General features: G+C 40.7%; 1 protein-coding gene across 2 annotated transcripts in view; it reads right to left on the minus strand.

The window, feature by feature from the left end:
• The window catches only part of fibcd1b (fibrinogen C domain containing 1b), a 91,125-nt gene that overhangs the window by 61,676 nt on the left and 8,244 nt on the right, over positions 1–21,205 (minus strand). Inside the window, exons 2-3 of one of the 2 annotated variants that reach the window (XM_070924698.1) lie at positions 5,561–5,644; positions 619–1,098 (exon numbers count right to left, since the gene is read on the minus strand). In XM_070924698.1, the coding sequence (XP_070780799.1) occupies positions 619–1,098; positions 5,561–5,644 (564 nt within the window). The remainder of the gene's footprint in view (positions 1–618; positions 1,099–5,560; positions 5,645–21,205) is intronic. The other variant, XM_070924699.1, reaches the window with a different exon arrangement.

The raw sequence follows: 21,205 nt of genomic DNA on the forward strand, positions 1-21,205 counted from the left end.
CAGTCAATAAAAACCTTTTCAAACACTTACACATTTGTAATTACACTAGTAATTGGATATTACATTGCACTACACTACTGTATATGTAAAATATATGTATATGTATATAGTATATATAGTATATATAAAAAGGAGAAGGATGCTATGGCTTCTGTAAATTCATCACTTTTAATTTCTTACAGAATTACCTTAGAATACCAACTTTAACTTTTTTTTTAATTATCACCAATTAGGCCCCATATTTTTGCTTTTTGCCTTTTGTCTATAAAGTGTATTATATATGTTTTTCTTTGTATATATCAATTAAAAGTCATACCTTGTTAGGCAGTTTCATGATAATGATTGTATGATACAATTATATGCTATTTCATGTTATTAATTTATTTGTATGGCAGTCTTAGCAACTGTTAACAAATCTCAAGCAAACTGTAAGGAAAAATATAGCTTTTTAATGTAAGTCTTTTTATTTGTTTGTTGTATTATGCCTCAATTACCACTCTCACCTGGGTGGTGTATTTTATATGACCTTACAATAACGTTGCATGTTCACTGTGTGTGTGTGTGTGTGTGTGTGTGTGTTTGTGTGTGTGTATCTGTGACTGTGTGTATGTGTCTCACCTGTATGAGGCGTCCCTGCTCCGTCTGCAGTGTGTTAAGGTCTTGCCCCAGGCTTCCCTGCCCCCTGCGTAAGGATTCATAGTCCATTTTCAGTTGCCCCGCGTGGGCTGACAGCTTGGCCACCTCCTCAGCCAGACTGACTAGAAGAGCCCGATCCTGGCCTTTCACTGACTTCAGGTCAGAGTCGTGGTCGGTTAGCGAGTGGAGCAGTGATGTCTGCACACCCTCCAGACGCAAAAAGTTACTGTTGTAGTCAGGACAGTTGGGGTCAATGAAGATATTGATACGAGATCCATCGCCTCTCTCAACAGTGACCAGGGCGTTGGCTTCATCCTGATTGGTAGAGATGTGGGGTAGGCCATCGGACATGGGTGGGGCCTGGTAGTGATTCATAAAAAGGATGGTGCCAGTTACAGTGACAGCAAGCAATACAGCCACGAAGAGCAGGATAGTGCAAAGCAGGTAGCTGCAGCTCATCCTCTGTAAGTAGGAAGGAAAGAAGGAGGGTCGAAGGGAGGGAGGAAAAGAAAAAGTAAGTGTTAGGATCACAGCTGCTTGAACACCAAAAATCACAGCAAAACACCTGCTTTATTCAAAAAGAAATGACTTTCGTCCCTCACTGGGGATATTTTGAATGCCAGCTGCTCCGTACTCAGCGATATAACCATATTCCCATTTGTCAAAATGTCGTTTTGAATGATTTATGTAGCAACATAATGTAGATTCGTTCAACGTCCAGTCCTCTTAAAAATATGAATTCTCTAAAACTAAAGAAAAGCCAGACAATTTCTGTCCAAACACCCAGTATGTCACTAGAGTGGTGGTGGTGTAGGTATGTAGGATGCTAGCCTGAGACACTTCTGGGCGACACATGGTAGTCAAGGCACCGATGTTCTGTCTTTCCATTTCTGAGACAGGAAGGAAAACAATAAAAACCTCAACCAATGGTAGAGTAAAGTAAAACAAAAGTCACTCAGACAGCCAATAGAAAGTAAATGAATGAACAGAGAGTAGAATCCTCTTAGAGGAAAGAAGGCAGACCTCTACCAGTAACATAGTCTCCATTAACTGAACTATAAAAGGCCAGTATGATGGCCCTTTATGATCCAGCTCCATTTTTCCACTCTGGTGAAGAGAATTAGCAATGGATCGGAGTGAGCAATATGGTCCACCTATGCATATTTAACAAAGCCTAGCTCCCCCATACCTTCCTCCAAATGAATCAGCAACTGATCTCTTACTGATTTTTATCTTCTACACAGGAGGATGTTCTCTCCGTGAGAATATGTGGGCAGGTGTGTGTGTGAGTGTGTGTTTGTTGTTTGTTTGTATGTGGAAGTGTGAGTGAGTGCAAGCTCATTAATATGTAAATTGGCTGTACAAGCACAGTGAAGCACACTAATAGACAGCTAATGGTCTGCTTTACGAGAGAGGTTTATGGTTTCTTTAATGTGAAGAAAATCAATTGTGTTGTCCAGGAAATACTCCTATCCATGATGTTTACCCACCCAGTCTTTGGGTAGAAGACATAAAAAAGTTGTAACTCCCCCAACAACTTGGACATGTGGGGGCTGAAATGTGGGCTCTCTGGGATTGGATACCCTATGTGAGAACCATAAGCGTCCTTTGTAGCCCACATAGTGTTGGTCTGTTGACACAGAAAGGGTCCTATTTGAAGTTGATGATTTCTCACATGGGCCTCAATTGTAGCCCTCCTTGGTCCAATCATAACCTAAATGCACACAAGGAGTTCATGTGGGGCCCGAGGATGGTTTTCTCATATTGGTCCCATTTGTATCCCCCTGGCATCATTCACAACCCACATAGGCAGACACACATGGGGCCTACAGCCAGTGAGCAAATTTGTGCTGGGCCTGGCGAGTCCCTGCTGGATGCCTATGCTTCAATGCTTCATAAAAAATAAAAAATAAAACAATTTTAGTAGCGATTTTGAAAAATCTAACCCACAAGACAAACATCAAGGACACATGGACAATAGATGAATTTGGTGGACTATTGCATTTAAAAAAGCTTAAAGTATGTGTATGGGTAGTAGAGAAGAAAAATAACCCCAAGAATACATTGTTCAGTAATTCTGGAGAGGAACAAAAACATTTCTGAGAGGGTGATTGGAAAATTACCACTTTCATCACATACTTCTATTTTGTTGATTTTTTATTTGTACTCCTGAAATATGAAAAAGCCCTTCGGCAGGGTTCTGCTGAGTACATTGATTAAATTAATGCATTATTGTTTTTCTGCGGGAGCCAACTTCTCTGTGGCCACTGTTTTCTGGACACCGCTGGCATGTATGGAAGCACTGTCACTGCAAACTGCCCCTAGGCTCTTTTTGTCCAAATGGGTTGGAAGCTGTGTACACATGTATTCACGCACCCACACATACACAAACATATACTTCGCACAGATGCTAGATACACAACATGCACTAATGCCACTTACATTTTTGATGCACACAGACATTCACATAATTTGCACATAGCCCTTCCTGCCAAATACTTGCAACAGACAGGCAAGCACATGCACATATTGCACATGAAAAAAATGGAGCATTACTTTGTCAGAACCTCCCCACTTCTTCCTGTTTTTACACCCAAATACATCACCACAGAAAAGAGCTCCAGGGGAGTATTGCCGCACGTAACAGTTTTTTGTCTCCTTGCTCTAACTCAACATGTAGACCCTGACTGCACTATGAAATCTCTCTTTGCATGTCAAACAGTGTTTTTTTTTTTTTTTATTCCCCTGTGAGTTTGAGTGCAGGTGCAGCTGAGTGATTGTGACTGTGTGACTGGGCTTGGCTGTGTGTGTGTGTGTGTGTGTGTGTGTGGCGCAGGGTGTCTGTGCTGCACATAATGTGCATAATGGCCACATGCTGCACAATGGCAGCAATGTAACATTAGAACAGTTTCACTGAGCTCTATCGCCAGCGGGCCACGACATCAGTGCAAGCCATCATCGGCACTGCACTAAATATTCATTGCTAGCATACTGATTGTTAACTTAACATGGAGAAGATATATGACGGACCCCCTTTTGCTGACAGCGAGACACACATAGAACTGACAGACGTCTACACACTCCAGAATACACATACTGGAGCAGTGCATTTCTGAAACTTTTCTCAGATATATTGTAACAGGCACATAATGATCTGCTCAGATGTTAACCTTTGAAGCCACAAGCTATAAAGCAGTTTTTGATAGTTTAAGGTACCAACTTGTACAATAATTCAGCCTAAGTCGGTTGAGGTAGCATGTTGATTGTGGCACCTGGGTGGCACAAGGGAAAAAACATGCGCCTGATGATTATTATTATTATTATTTGGTCAGTTGGCACAAAAAATTGTACTTGAAAAATTGTGAAGGTACAAATGGTAGGGGTACAAAAATGGACTTCTAAGAAAAGGTACAAAACTGTAAGCATATGAAGGAACTGGCCCAGCATCAAGCTGAGTAGAATTCTACTTTTTTCTGAGGTCAGACTGACATGAAGTCAGAGAGACTGAATTGTAGGAAGAAAAAGTCAGGGGAGGCCTTATTTGTTTTTTCGATGGTCAATAAGAATAAAACACAACAACAACCTGCTGTCCCAACGGAATACACCTCTCAACTCAGCTCAAGAGTTGCAGCGGGGTAATGACGCCGAGAATGGGACCCAGACAGCCTTTTCAAAGACTTGTATTTGTAAATGAGTCCCTAAATCTCACAGCAGGAGGTGACTCTTTAATCAGTGGCTGACTTTCAGATCCTCTCCTGTCCCTACTCATGCCACACCACGGGATTTGAGAGGACAACAGGGGAATTCTGATGGATGGATAGAAAAGGGGAGAGAATTCCTCTCTATGAAAATGATGTTGTCCTCCCACGCAGAAGCATTGGCAGACAGTTCTTGGATGAGAGGCTTTGTCTGCTCATTAGATAAGCAGGAAACCAGCAGGACTCTTGCAAGCTCTGACTCTCTCCCGTTCTCTCTCTCTCTCTCCTTCTCAACCACAAATGCAATATACACACATATATACAAACACTGATGTATACACAGGAAGAAATTCATGTTGATGCTACCCAACTAACGCACATAGAAAAGTACAAACATCTTTAAATGCTGAATTGGCACACATACTGTATGTATAGCAACTCACAATTTTAAAAAGAGGGATTTTCAGCCATTCCACTCCCACTTAATTCACCTGAAGCTTGAATACCACTTTCACATCAGTATTCGATATATAGCGCCCAATTCTGCCATGCAATCAAGCTGCTTTTCCTGGCGCAGACATGATCACTCCGCTCAGTTCAAAGAATCTGCAGAGCCTAATCCTGTCTAATTCTTGTGTGTTTGGGTACTAGAGCTGAGGTTGTGCCATCACTGCTGCTCGGTGGCAAAATGTAATGTGTAATGTGCAATAATCCTTCGCACTGCCATCACCAAAGCAGTGAGAGAGCGGATTGTGATGAAAATCGTCGTCAATGACACCTAATCCCCTCCGCAGGTGAGCTAGTCACTATTCAAAGTGTTCCCCTGTTTTTGTTGGAAGGAAGGTTGTGGAATATATACACAAGAGAACATACAGTATATAAATGGACACTGCTCTTTATTAGTTTGAAGCATACACAGCTAGACAGTTATTCCAGGAAAATCAATTTTTAGCCATTTTCATAATCAATAAATCATTTTAGTAATTTTTCAAAGAAATATGCTAAAATATCACTGGTTCCTACTTCTCAAATTTGAATGTTTACTGTTTTCTTAGTCTTGTATGACATCAAATCGAATATCTTTGGGTTTTGAACTGTTGGTCTGTCCAAACAAGCCATTTGAAGATGATATAACCCATGAAACAAAAGCATATGTTGGTGTGCGTGTGCATGCGTATTTGCCTGCGTGTGCATGTGTACAGTACGTTGTGGTGACAGGGCCTTACCTTGGCCGGGGTCTCCCTGGCAGTTTCTGAGTCTGACCAGCGATGTTTGAGCTGGGAGGAGCTGGGCACACACTCACAGAACGTCTGCATGGGACAAACAGACAGGGCCACCAGTGTTGGCGTTTGTTCAAGTCACATGTGCAATCAAGCATGCAAGCACATGCGCACAAACACACACACACATACATGCATGCACAAACACAGAGAGACAAAGGTTTTGGATTCGTACTTAAATAGTACTGGGCTCAGGACATTTTCTAAGCCAAACCTCAAATCTATTATAAAATCATTGTTTTGAGATAAATGGTGCAGGCGCTGATAAACTCCAACCACCTACGCACATAACAGCGCCCTGACATAGACAGATCTGAACAGGCATCTGTACATCTCAAAGGTATCACTGAATTCAATAGCTTATGACAAGCTCAATGTGTCTTCCCTGAGATGCCTTTGCAAGATCTTGAGTCTACAGTTTCCTCCTACTCCAAATGAAAAAGAATGGAACAGACCATTTCATTGAATGTGAGCGGGTACAGCATGTGTGTAGAAGCAAGCATTCACATATGCAGGTGTATGTGGGTGTTTGTATACAATATCTGAACATTACATGCTTCGGTACATGGGTTGTCGGTGCTGCTGCACAGATAAAAGCGGAGTAATTATGAAAGTGGGGGCTTTCTAACTGCTCCAAGGAGAGCACATCGTTTCGTGACCTTAAACACTCCACTGCTCCCACTGTGGAATTGCTCAATTAGCCTGGGACAATAATACCAACACAAAAGCACACACAAGTGGGCACACACAACTGCCTACTCAAGAATGGATGCAGCAAACATTAGCAATTAATGTTTGCTGCATTCGAATGTGTTCTCGATCTGAGCCTGGTGTCATAAGCCTGTGTGTATGTGAATGTAATGACTGAGACTAAATATGCTATTTACACTTGTTATGACACTGTATGTTTTAGTACCATCGGCAGCAGGGTAACAAAGTTACTTTAAAGCTGCATTAATCCATTTTTAACAACTAGGGGGCAGAAAAACATCAAAACAAGCTCACTTTGACGGAGACTAACATTGGTTTTGTTAATATTTTAGCGAACAATTGCCAACTTTCACATCCAGCAGACAAAGAGAAACTTAAGCATTCATTTCGAAACATTTACCAGACGTTAGTTCAATATTCACTCCAACAACACTTGAGAAAAATATCTGGCTCTTTAGCTGCTAATTGCTCAGCTTTCTTCGCCCAGCAAGCAGCTTTTGTCTGACTGCCATTTGGTGCCGGCAGGTAGTATACAATGAGTTTATCAGAGCTTTTTTTTTATGTGGAAACGGCTGCCTACGGGGGCTAATGAGAGCAGCTCAGACGCAGCCACACAGTAATTGTGTGGGCCTTAACAAAAAGATTTGAGTTTAAAGAGGTTTAAAGGCTTCTTGGAGCCGTAGAGTTGGGTAGTAATTCTCTCTGATTTCAGCAGGTATGTGTGACCCCCTTTCACATTGGAGTCATTTGATTCAATGTTAATGTCAAAAAGATTGCAGGTTTAACTTTGTGTGCGTGTGTGTGTACAGACATGCAGTTGTGTAGCAGTGGTTGTCTTTGTGTATGTTTTGTCAGTTGCCAGTGAGTATGAATTGCTGTGTATGCAGCTCACACAGTCATTGTTATGATGGCTGACCAATAGTTCACACTTTTGCTCTAAGCATTCTCTTCCAATGTGTAAGACAGCAAGAGACGAACAAAAAAAAAGGCAGCAAGAGGGAAAAAAAGTAGGGAGGGAGATTTAGGAGAGGTGTTCTGAATTCTAATGAGCAGCCTTAGGGTCAGCGATAGAAATCTATGTCTGTTCTGCCTAAAACATTGCAGCTGTCTGTGCTTGCAGTACACAGAGGAGCTACAGAGCTACCATTACTAAATAAACACAGACCCCACAGTGATGCGGCCAAACAGACTAACAAGTCAGCCACACAGTAAAGTAAATTGGAATAGCATTTCTATGTTAAAAACTCACTAATAAAAATAGGTGCGTGCATTTTATGCTGTTGCACAAGTTCCCAGGTGCGCGTGTGCACCAAAACAGATATGGACACAAAGGTATTCTCCCGCTTCATTGCAGGCAGGCCAAGAGATATAAAACATACACGCACACTCACATATGAACACATGCGCACAGAACAAAGGTTGTGTGTTGCAGCTGCAACCCAGTCAGATCTGTGACACAGTCTTCCCATTACACGGAGCAGCACGTATCAGAGCCTTAGTTTGTTCATCCCCCCTGCCTGCTAATGCTCACATTGGGGTTCTTTGCTACCTGTGCACGCAAACACGCACGCACACACTCACAGTGACATGCCAATATCTGTGGGGCTTCTTGTTGGCAGTGGTCCCGGTGCGGGCATGACTGCTTGGCAGTGCTTGTCTAGTCCTAATCTGACTCCACAAGCTCCACCAGCAGAGAGGATTTACACTTAATAGAATATTTGGGCTTTTTATTGGTTGGACCTTACACGCAGAATCCTATCTGATGAGCCACGTCTTCGAAGACAGGAAGGGTTCAGACTTATCCTGGGTGTGACTGAATGTGTACGTGCGCTCTTTTTGAATGAGTGTACCTACGTGTTTGCATGAGTGCATGTGAGGACAGTCTTCAAGGCAAGAATCCCAGCACTATCTAAGAATATTTGGATTGTTTGAATGTGTTGTTCTTGGAATATATTTGCTCACTTTGCTGAATACCTTTACATGTGTGTGTGTGTGTGTGACAGGGACTTTAGCAAGGTGTGTTTAAACCTGCTGCTCGCTAAGCCGATGGAGTGGAAGAGGCTTTGCATATATTCACTTGTGGGCTTACTGATCATTTAATAGGACTTGCAGACTGCTAAATGAGGAGACCGAGACTGACAGAATGATGAAAAAAGGAGTGGAAAAGGGGGAGCAGAATAAAAACCACAAGGACATTGTGTCATAGTTGTGAAGGCAATTACACAGTTCATGTTACATATAAGAGATTATCTTGTTAAGTGTGTATCGTTTGAAGACAATGCTATGCCTTCTCAAAGCCAGTAGGAACGAGAGGGGTTAACAGTGAATTAATAAATGAATAGGTGGATGAATGAATAGAGCTGTGACACCCTGGGAGAATAAATGCAGAGGATTTCCCACCTGCCATTAGAAATTAAGAGGCCATTCAGATAAATGATGGAACATCTTTAAATTCACTCGATGCTTTATCTCACTCTCTGACATTGCATTGAGATTGCTCATCACAGACATGTTGGTGACTCATCATATAAGACAGTACCATGATTCTACATTAGTGATGATATTTGGGTGGAAATGTAACAGCTACACAACATTTCTAAAGTTCTTCGATAACTGATTGAGGACTACATAGAACTAGTGAATTAATGTTCTTTGAATTTGACAATTAAAATCTTTTTTTGAGGACTCTGGTACATTATTCATTGACTAATGAGCTGCTATATAATGACCTAATAAATCCTAAACTAATGACGCATTCCCAATAAAAAGTCAGTACTTGTAAGTTGACTCGGATGAAGTGCTGCTTCACTTGAGGGGACACAAAAAATAGTAATTAATATGAACCGTATGTAATCAGGAAGTAATTATTAGTTATTGGTTATGTGCTATTTAGCAGCTGAGAGTTAATCTAGAATGGTTCATTTAGGAGATGGTCAGTATGCAGATTCACAGATATTTAGAAACTAGATCTAGAAACTCATTAGATACTGGATCATTAAATTAACGCTGTTCTCAAGCAAATTGTCATTATTTACAATACAGATGATGATGATTTTGAGATTTTTTGTACCTTATTGGAAAGTTAAAAGAGCAGCTATGTGGTTAGGGGTGAAGGTTGGGTGGTGGATGAGATTGGCGGATGATTGCTTTCAACACTGATATTTCATGTGTATGCACCTCATACCAACATTTCCATTATTTACCCATGATCACAACATTTCAGAACCTTTACCAAACAAAGCAAAAAACTTTACACATGAATGTAATTTGCAGTAGATACGGTTTGAAAAAAAAGTCAGCATGAAACTGACCACACAGTTTAGACAAAATAATATAACAACCTTCACCACCTCCTTCATAAAACAAAATGGAATTCAAAAAGTGGCAAACAGAAGATTGTTGCATGGACTGCTGAATATGATGAGAGAGGTGTTTACTTTGCCAGCATCTATATTCTGTTCTGCAGACCGCAGCGATTTGGGTCTGGATGTTTTAGAGGCCACTGCCATTGTGGATGATGGGCAGTATAGCAGCTTTTACAGACTTCAAAGGGAATATTCCCCGTGCAGCTGGTGGCCGATGACAGTGCTGGACACTTTTTTGGATTACTTGGCCACTGGCGCATAAATAATGGTTATACAGGGCGAACACTGCTGGGATTTGGTAACAATACGCAGTACATGAGGCAGATCCATCACTGGTCTATTTTTCATGCCTTTTGTCCAGTTTATATTTATATTTACTTTTCAATTGCTTTTTGGCTACACAGAGTGAATAACTGGGGGACGAGCTGTCCATGAGTGTTTTTATGAGGCTGTTTTGCCAGTTTCTACATTCAGAGGATTTCTTCTCCTTTGCTGATTGGTTGCATCTGCTCTGAGATTAGCTATTTCAGAGGTGTAAACAAATATCTTTTCATGCACCTTATCAAGGCTGCCCTCTGGCCAAAAGAAAACAAACAAACACATCTAAACACGCCACAATTAGAACAGATAGTCAGTTAAGAGATCTACATTGGAGAGAAATGCATTAAGTGAGGGGATGCTTAGTGTTATAAAGGTAAACTAAAGGGTCCTATTGTTTTGAATACCAGATTCTGTGTTTATGTTAAATAATCTAAAATCCAAAAAGATATATACAGGAAGTGGCACTGTATTTGTATCATGACCTCTGCTCCATTGGCTGAAGTAGCTCAAGGAAGAATCTCATGGATTTAGTTTTCTCCCTTTTTTAGCATGTCTATATATGAATGTGAATGTCTGAATCTGTGTGTAGACGTGTCCTCGAGTACAACATAAACTGTGTAAATTCACAGAACACAATCAGCTGCATCAGCTAAAACGGATGCACGCAAACACTGAGAGAAATGCTCTTCACCTTCAAAATAAGACAGCATGCAGAGAGAGTAGAGGGAGGAGAGGCCTGCGGGAGACCAGGGAGATGAGTTCAATCCTAAGAGACAAATCACCCGCTCTACCCTCCACTGCTTGTCCTTGGAGCTCACACTGCAATCGGCCACACACAGGGAGCGAGTCTGTCACCCACTGTCCCTGAGGCGCACGCACACACTGGAATGCAAAAACATATCACCGCAGCCGCTATTATAAAGCACACAATCACTGTGAGGTCAGAATGGCTGCTTTGTGAGCGTGAAGTGAAACAGCAAGATTGAAAGAGGGCTTTCAATTTCGCACGGGTGTTATGGCATATATTGTTACCTCTCTTCTCTCAGGACACAGATGATCAGCTCTTGCTTGTGCGCCCTTATCTGCTAATGTTTATTCATTGGAGCCTAAATATGACAAGGTTCCAAACATGTAGACATTAAAAAGCTCAACCACCCCAGTATCTACATACTTCTAGTAATTGTTACAACTTCATTTTCATTTTCACTTTAATTGCCTTTTCCCCAGCTACTGGTCCTGCCATCCCCAGCCATCTGCAGATGGAAGATCTCTCTATGAATTTCCTGTCCAGAGGATTTTATTTCCAGTTTTTCTTACTCCTACCATTTTTTGTGGAGTTTTTTACCAGTCTTGGGCTGGGAACTGTTGCAGCTGTAGGCTTGAGACATTAATGTGATATTGGGTTATACAAATAAACTTGACTTGTCTTGACTTGAAATTAAACTTTCATGTGCAAGATGCAGGCCAAGTAAGGAGGATTTCAGTATGACTGTGGAAAATGCCACAAGACTCAGACACACACACACACACACACACACATCCAGCAGAAATGTATTCTAATGGGTGTTTATAAATGCAAAAGCAGCACTTCTGCGACAGTAAAAACACTCTTATTGCACTGCGAGGGTCCTTAAGAACAGAATGGCCACCTTGCTGATGCTGCTTCAACACACAAAGGTGTCTTTGTTGAAGGAACACACTCATTCTTACACAAAATAGCAAAGAGGGAATTATGATGCTATTCGCTTTACCTTTGTCAGGAATAATCAAAATTATTCTCATCAAGGATGCCTCACATTTTAACTTCACAGGCTTACATCTCTTCCTACCTCCTTTCCAGTCCCCACTTCAATTTCTCTTTTTGAAATTGCAGGCCACTTACAGTCCTGATTGCAGTTGCAAGCACAGTTAAGTGCACCAGCACAATCACGCAAGCACAAGATCCACACATACCTAGACACACTAACGCATTCACACACCTTTATGCACTGAAAACACACACGCACACACACCGACATGCCATTAAAAGACAAGATGGATCTCCGCCCCACAGCCTTGCTATTTTAATAGCAGTGTGATAAGAAGGCAGACACTTCTTCTAACTGGCAGAAATGAAGAGCCACCTCTCCTTAATGTATACACTTGCATACATCGGCATGTGCAAACCATACAGGCACTCATAAATAATACATGCATGTTATGGATACTGCTGTCTACACTTCATGGTACAGCTACCTTGCACAATGACTTATGGTTGTAGCTCAAGTAGCACATCAGGGTGGCCTTACGTATGTGTGTGTGTGTGTGTGTGTCTTTATCGGTCTGTCTCTTTGAGTCCATCTATCTCGTTGTGTATGTCTATGTCTCTGACTGTGTTTGTACGCAGGGGATACCCTACATCTTGACAGTTTGACCTTGGCAAAGAGATCAGATTTTGATGCTGATGGTGCGAGACAAATGTAGTGTTTGCTCATTTACTCACACTGTCCGTGGATATGTGTGTATGTGAGTTTGAGTGTGTATGCAGTACTTCATTTATGTGAAAAACTGCAAGTATTTGTATTAGATTGTGTGTGTGGCACTGCGTGACTAAAGGATGTGTTGGTTGAGTGCTATCGGGTGGTAAGTGCTGCGTGTTCACTCTCTCCCTAAGGGGGAGGTCGTGCTGCAGTGGATATTGGTCTTCTAAGGTCAGGGGTTTCTATATGACTCAACTTTCCTATCACACAACCAAGTTGTGGTATCACAAACAAACAAAACAGTTCCCTTAACCCATCAAGTACAATATCTCGCCTCTCAATGCTGAGAAAGATGGAGCATGAAATACAAAATGAACATAAATAAATAAAAGAACAAATTGTTCTCACTCACTACACAGCAGGGTAAAAAGACTCTAACAAGGTTCTGTTCATTAAGGTCAATGGTGAGCCATTTTTAAACCTGACTTCCTATCTTTAAAAGTGATTGTGACAGTATTGTTTCTGACTGGAGTCTAGTTAGGTACCCAGCATGCCAACAGTGTAGTGTTACAACTGGTAGTGGCACTACTCGTAAATACAAAAGCAATTTTCTCAAAAGGGCTTTCACTATAATGCCAGATTTCTGTGCAAAATAACCCTTCAGAAGCAATGGTCAATGAGTGCAATACATAGTGTAGAATGGGGTTATGCGTGCATCATGAAGGGATGAAGGGGCCCCTTGATGCAGAGTGCGGGGGTTTGATCACTGCCTTTTCAAGAGGTGGAATCAGCAACAGGGAAGTGTTTATAAAACTGTGCAACTTGTTGAAAATGAGTTGAGTTTCAGTTTCAGTGTGAGTACATGTTTAGTTTTGGCAAATGTGAAATACAACTCTTACAGCTTACAGTCATGCTCTAACAATTGAAGAAATATGAATAAACATTATACACAAGACACACTGCAAAAAGTAAATACATGGAGATAGATTCGGAAAGCAATGGAAAGTTACCTTAGTGGAAACTATTAATGTCATAAGAGTGTGAAATCAAGTCAATTAAGGCAGAAACACGTACTAGATGTATGCTTCATGTAGAATGTATCCAGTCTTTGCTTTTCTTTTCTATTATTTTCAGTTCACAAAACTAATAATAGGTTGTTAATAATAATAAGGATAATCTGGCCTTTGTATTTGAAGAAACTAAACTAGATGCATGCAAGCTTCACATCTCCTCAACATTGGTTAATGCAACATTTTAATCTAACGTGGTTATATCATACAGAAATCATGCAGCAGTTTGAGACTTCATACAGCAAAATTCTTACATTTCATGGAGAGATAATGTTGCATATTTTGAAAAGCTGTTACATAAACAACTGATGAAGGCAGAGTTAATGCAATCCAAATTGAAAATCTAGCACAAAGCGCCATACTGTAACACTATTCTCCAAATAAAAAAGAAAGAACTGTGACAGCTTTAGTGTAGCAGAGAGATGTAAAATGGAGGTACACTTTATTCTGAAAAGCTAAGATCTTAAGTCAACAGTCTGAATCCTCGGGACTCAGGAGCTGGCAAATATGAGAGCAGAAGCAGTGGCTTGCTCTCTGGCTGTTTGTAAAAGGAACTGCCACAACTGTCATTTTTTCCCATGAATGCAGCAAAGCAATGTCAAAGAAAATGTAATCCAAATGAACACTCTGAAGAATGCAAGGACTAAATCAAAGTAGAGTGACTGCATAAATAGACCAGTTGAGTGTGGTTAGCCGGCGCTAAACATCAGTCACGCTCTGGAAGCAACAGACAAGCTGTTCACTACCCAAGTGGAACTACATGTATGTAATAACTCAAACTAACTTCATGTGACATGTCTAACTTGCCTCAATGTGTAGGTACATACGGTACATACATTCTCTAATTGTTCTGCATTAACACAACAGCATCAGATGAGCAGCTAACTGAAGTCCTCCTATAGACATTACACAGTAATAGAATCAAGATGGTAACAGATTGGATTTGTGAGGATTCATAGAGTTGAGTAAAGTTGCGAATGGAAATGAATGTACTACCAAACTTTTCAGAGCACAAAACTGCATTAGTTTCATTTTGACTAATCAATTCCCAAAAATGCATGTAAACGCTACGACAATTCTAGATGAGTGTAAAAGTAACAGTAAGTGATGATGGTAAACATGTTTATATAGTAGGCGCATTCTGAAAGTGTGGAAACTTTAAAAGGAATACAAGCAGGAAGTTAATGAATGCGCTCCTCTGCTGACAATTTCTCCGGAGTTACGAGATTAAACCACTTCATTAGTGTCTCGAGAGACAACAGGCACGAGATGAGAAAGGCAGAGCTTGGGGAGAGAGAGGAATGGGGAGACAGAAGGAGCAAGAGCTTGCTTTGTTAGTGTTCGAAAGAGACACTTTCAAGGCAATAATTATGACGCAGAAAGAATGTAATTATTTTCCCAGAATGCCAGAGGGCTCCGAGTGTCTCCTAATAGTGATGGGTGACAATCTAATAGACCATAGATGGAAGTAGTGCATGGGGCTTAATTGGTTTTTAAACGTAAGTAGCTTGTCTGAACACATCCAGGCTCTCTCCTAAACGTGTCGGCAGTGCCTCCACCCTGTGATCCTGCCTGGCATGATGTGACAAATTTGATCAGAGAAGAGCAGTGTCACTGTGCATCTCACACAATCTGACAGCTTGCAGTAATAAGCCCAAGGTATCCTGAGTGTTTTAAAAACTGGTTAAGCTGTCGCGTTTCGCACTTCCCCGGGGAGCCTCAAACTGTTTCATACCAAATCCACAGTCAGATGGAGAGACTCAATCTGAATAGAGATTGCCACTTGAAGATGTTTTGTTGCTGGATGCAGTATATGTCTACAGTATGAAAATGAGTAAGTAAGAAGTACCAAGTTGTTAAGAAGAAAACAGTAGATGGCAAGTATCAAAGCTGTTTTTCTTGGTATTATTCGGGTGAGTAACTTTTCCAAATTAATTAACAGCGATTTTGAAAGATGAATTTCCCATTTCTGCTTTACAGGATGGTAAACAGTGTAGAGAGGTATCTCACTCCAAATGACTTTTCTCACGTGGGCCAAAGTGACAGAATAAATGATCCACTATAATGGATAAACCACTTTGCACCTTGTTGTTGCTTTTCCCAGGGTACTAGTGTGAACACTGCTTTATGGGAAATGAAGCGTTCTCTGTATAAGTCCTGCGGGAGAACGGAAGCAGTGATGAGTTAAAACGTCTGGACTCCTAATGGAAGGCTTGGTTGTGAGAACAAACCACAAAAGTTTTTCTTTTTTCTTTTCCCGAGCCTCTGTCAGCTCACATTTGCGAACTCTCCTCTCACAGTCATTTCCGTTCCTTGCTACTCAGCCAAAAAGTCGATTCAAGAAGCTTAGTATTCTGATTGAAATCATAAATCCATTTTATTCATTTCCAGATTTTCATTTTGTAAGATCTATTATTGAAAAAAAGAAAAAGGCTATTGAAAGCTCAATACGCACAGTATGCAATGACATTTGGAGCAAGTCACTGCAACAAAGTGGTGTAGCTGGTAGCATCAGATCTCTAAGAATATCTGCTTAGAAGTGGAGGAGTGCAGGTTACGTGACTGTGGCTCATGTGACAGATGCGATAAGCAAGCTGAACTTTATTCTAATAAATGGCGTATGGGGGGTTACCTCAAACACTCTGATCAGCATTTGACCCGTGACCCAGCTCACAGCCAACTTCTAATTGTGACAAGGCACATATGGCAGATAATTATTCTGAATAATCTGTTGCCATGGCAATGGCTGACCCCGATGGCCACCATCTTTATGTCCGGCTCTGTGGTTGGAGGCAGTTTCGCCTCTTTGCCCTCTTAAAATGCTGGGGATTAGAGATGTACATTATCACTTTAATCTCCTCTTTAACCCCTTCAATCAGCCTTGCAGCCCCCGCAGAGAGAGAGAGAGAGGGCCTCAGCCGCTCTGCTGAGCTGCATATGGCCGAGGACAAGCGTATGTTTTTACTGCTCATGTATTTTATGAAAGCCTAATATAAACATAAGATTTCATTCTCTCGGTGGTGCTGTCCTATCTCAGTAATCCACTTCAATCCTCATCTCCATCAGCCCCCTTTGGTGTCTCTAAGTGTATGCCCATGATATAAATACACCAAGCTACTATTGAGCTCTTACTTCCTCTGTCTCCCCCCTCCAACCGTCATCTTCTCCAAAACGGATAAATAAGCCTTTCACTCTTGAGATGTATAAAATAGAAAACAAAATTTACGGGTGAGGCATCCCTCCAGATCCCCCCTGAGCTGTGCGAGCATGAAATATGAAATTGCTCTGAGTCATAATTGAGTGGCAACGGCGAGATAATTTGTTTTGAGTTAAAAAAAAATGTTAAGATTGAAAGTGACTCAAATCAGTAACAACAGTCAAAAACCCATTACAAAATGCATTAGGTACAGATTACCACTTTAATATGGTAATGATTTAGTTTAGAAAACAGCAGACATTTTTTAAAAAAGATCCCACATTTTAACAGTGATGCTCATGAATCCGGGGGAACATTTAAAAAAGGTCATGTCAAGTCAAAGTTTTAAGTGAATTATGACACGAAGGTGACAAATAATATCAGGAGTAGTATCAACACACAAGATGCTGAAGTTACAATGCTCAATACCATTGCACAGTTATGTTTGTCAGGTTAGTTTACTGATAATGTCTGGTGGGAATCCAAGCCACCACCATCTTTGTGACCCCTGACCCATCCCGCGACAGGCTGACAGCAGCTGTCGTGCCCCCACATACTGGAAAAACCACAGCACACAGCAAACACATCACAACCATCTAAAATATAAAGTACGTTATCATCATTTTCTCTGCCTGGCTGGTTGATGACAGACAGTGAGTTGACCCCGAGGTGAACAAGGTCAGCCTACCAAAACAGAGGTCAGCAGACCGAGATCCCTCCTCTTTTCTCACTCCTCCCCCTCACCTCTCATTCCAAAGCTGTCACCGTCCCCTCATCCTTCTCTCCTTCATCCACTCCCCTTGACCACTCTGCCCCACAGTGCTAAAGAGTTTCTCTCTTCATCTTCAACACATTTGCAATAAATCAATGTGAGCTGAGGGGCTGTAGAAATACTGTGAGTCTGATTGATTTCTTATGTTAGCACATTATAGACGCCTGTGAGAAGCCTGCCAGATTCTATTCCCCAAGTGAGCGAGGCAGAGAGAGAGAGAGAGAGAGAGCATAAGTTTAACATGCAAGGAAGATTAAGGAAAGGCACCAAAACAAAGCTGAAGAACAATTTTCGAGATTTGTCAGTGATTATGTGACAATTACCATTTCTGTCTAGTCACAAATTCAGGGTGGAAAAAAATAAAAACTGAGGCTAACTGAGACATCTCAGTGTTATATTTTTACTTTTTACATGTTTCTCCAAGCCCTGCTTCTCTCAAAAGTCTCTGGGTATCGGACTTTTTTCTCTAATAAGTTCTCTCACACTCTCTGTAGTCCATCCCCATCTCTTACAAACTTCATCTATTAGACATTGCATCTGTAAGGAAGATTTGACTGAAGGTGGCAGACAAATGGCCGAGACTGTGCTGTGCTGTGACAGGCTCTATAAGAGCTTTTACAATACCAGGCTAACTTATACTGGAACTACAAGTACCTGATTATCTGGCCACGTAGCCGGAAAGATTCATTTTAGAATTCCAATGGAGATTAAAGATGAAAGTGAGGTAGCGTATCATGTAGAATGAAAATGGAACCGTTTTAAAGCTATATTTTAAAATGGTAAATGATCTCACTTAAATAGCGCTTTTTAACCTTCACGTTTCGCAAAGCACTTTACAGCTGGTGGGACAACAAAACTGGGAAATACTAAAATCCCTTGTCCTGTTGTCCATTCTCTATGCTTACTCATACTCTGTATGCTGTATACTGAAACAATCCAATATTTCATGTCATTATTTCATGTACTGCTTCTGAACTGTATATCTAAGCCAAGATTTAGTTTCTAGACTCCAAATCTAACCTGATACCTCAATGTTATGAACAAGTTTGTCTAAAACGAGTATATATATATATATATATTTCACTTAAATACTGTAAATGTGTATATTTTGTATTTTCTATTTCTTATTTTTATATTTTGTACATACTCTTAGTTCTAAATTATGCTACTTTCTACTCTTAAATGGGAGCACCGGTACTGTGCAATATCCCCCCGGGGATCAATAAAGTATTTCTGATTCTGATATATGAGTGAACAGGAAATACTGGAACTGGACAGGCTGTGCCTTGTTATAAAGAGACTACACTTGACCTGCTTGACTTTATTTTCAGCCCCTCAAGACACAGCGTAGGCTGGGAGAACACATAAGTTAGACAGAATGTCGAGGATCATTGACAGCGAGATACTTACAAAAAGAGAGCACAAAGCTGGTCAGCCTGTCTTCCATTATTGGCCAATTTTTCTAAAGTTCAGAGAGATTTAAGCGTATTGTATCCCATTGTATTGTGCAGATCCAATTGCAGCACTTGAATATACCACAGACAGTAAGCCAAGTGACTGAGCACTGCAGTGTTTGGGCAATATGTTGGCCAAGTCCTTGGATACTGTTACAAAAACAACTGCAATCAAATACAACAACAGAACTAAGGCTTTAACAAATCCTACAGAGTTTAATAAATAGCCCTCTGACACAATCTCAACACTATTGACACTATTACGACCTGGGTAATGTTCAGTGTTTCCCCTATAAATATGACCGCCGCTGCTGAGGAGACGAGGAGTAGGAGAGGGCTCTGTCTCATCTCTTTAGAAACTAACATTATAGGTTATTATTTTGCCCTAAGGACGCTTCATAACCAGGTCAATTCACACACCTGTGAACATATAAACAAGAAACATGTAAATGAACATTGATAATACAACAATGTGGTGATGCAAGTTAATTCTGGACTAAGGGCCAGTTGAGAGTGAATAATTGGAACAATGAATGACAGCTAGCTAGCCAATTCTTGTAATCTAGTAGCTTGTTTATCAAATCACATGACTGAATTTCCAGATGAGTTTAAAAGACTGGCTGATCAAAAGAAGAAAGTTATGCTCAAGATACTGTATGCCTATGGACTTGGCCCTCAAGAGCCCTTCTGGTGCTAGCAGATGCACAAAACTGTTTTTGATGCTTGACCTCTGCTGCTACAACTCCATCTTAGGGGAAAGACTGATTGTATTACATTGAATTTTATTGTACAGGTGGCCATTATGTCTACTGCCTGCATCAACTTCAGCTAAGTCAAACATAATGTCAGTAAAGACAAGTATGCTGGGATTTCACTAACCAAAACTGCCCAGTTGGTTGTGCTGTACACTTACTACTCACATTATTATACTCCTCTTTTAGCCATGTTAGCGGCAGGACTCTAGGGATGGCAATGTCCGTCTTTACACTTTATTCCAGACTCAACATATCTCAACAATTTATGGATGGCTTGCAATTACATTTGGTTCAGACATTCCTATTCCCCACAGGATGAACCAGTATACATTTGGTGATCCTTTAACTTTTCATCTAGTGCCGTCATCAGGTCAAAATTTAAAATTGCCCAATACTTTGTATTATGACCAAATGCCTTCAAAACTTAAATTATATTACAATCCGTCTCAGTTGAACTTTGTGTTCAGTTCTAATTAGCAAATGTTAGCATGCTAACACACTCAACTTAGACGGTGAATAAAGTAAACATTATACCCGCTAAACATCAGCATGTTAGCATTGTCATTGTGAGAATGTGAGCATGTCGCATGCTAAAGTTTTTAGCTCTAATTTAGCTCACTGTTGTGCCAAATGTCTCACAGAGCCCCTAGCATGGCTGTAGACTCTAGACAGTATTAGGGAGATTAGAGAAAGTATTACGTTAATTTGCAGTTAAAGATAAATGATATCCATTTTTTTTCCTGTTTTCCTGTACTGTACTACAGCAACTGAAGAGTATGTGTGTGCATGTGTCTGTATGCGCAAGTGTTTGTTTCTCTGAGGAATATGTCCTGCTCTCCACCCTGCCAAGTTCCACAACATCAGCAGAAACTACTGGTCTGCAGTACTCTACATTTCCATATCCAATCTCATTCAGACTTAGGTATTGCCGAGAGGTGCACAATTTCACCAGATGCAACAAACCAAATATAGTAAATATAAATTTGGCTTCTGCGGCCATAGCAGGGGGTCAGAAACTGCCCTGAAATGGGATGCAAGTTGAAACGTGCAGAAAACATAATGTTTTCCTTTCCTGCTAATGAAAAACACAAGCCAGATGGTGTACGACAGAGCCACTTCCAACAGTTTTGATAAGTCTGATTTCTTTTTTTTTAATGGGCCAAGAACAATAAAATGTTTCTTCCCAAAGATATAATAAATCCCGCTATGTGAGCTAGGGAGGTGGATTTTTTTTTTTCAACATCAATCCATCTCCTACATTTTTTGATTGATTTAATGTTTGAATAATTTAAAGCAAGGGTTTCGGAATAACAACAAGCCATGGGAGTGAGTCCTACAATTCTTCATTTATTCAAATGTGCCACTTTCCCCCAGCACATCTGAATAATAGCACACAGTCTGCCAGATTGAATTTTTGATGATGAATAAATAATGGATGTTGGTGGATAAGTCTGTTAATATATTAGCCATGAGTTTGTCATAACTGTT

This window comes from Enoplosus armatus, chromosome 18, assembly GCF_043641665.1.
Source record: "Enoplosus armatus isolate fEnoArm2 chromosome 18, fEnoArm2.hap1, whole genome shotgun sequence".
NCBI lineage: Eukaryota > Metazoa > Chordata > Actinopteri > Centrarchiformes > Enoplosidae > Enoplosus > Enoplosus armatus.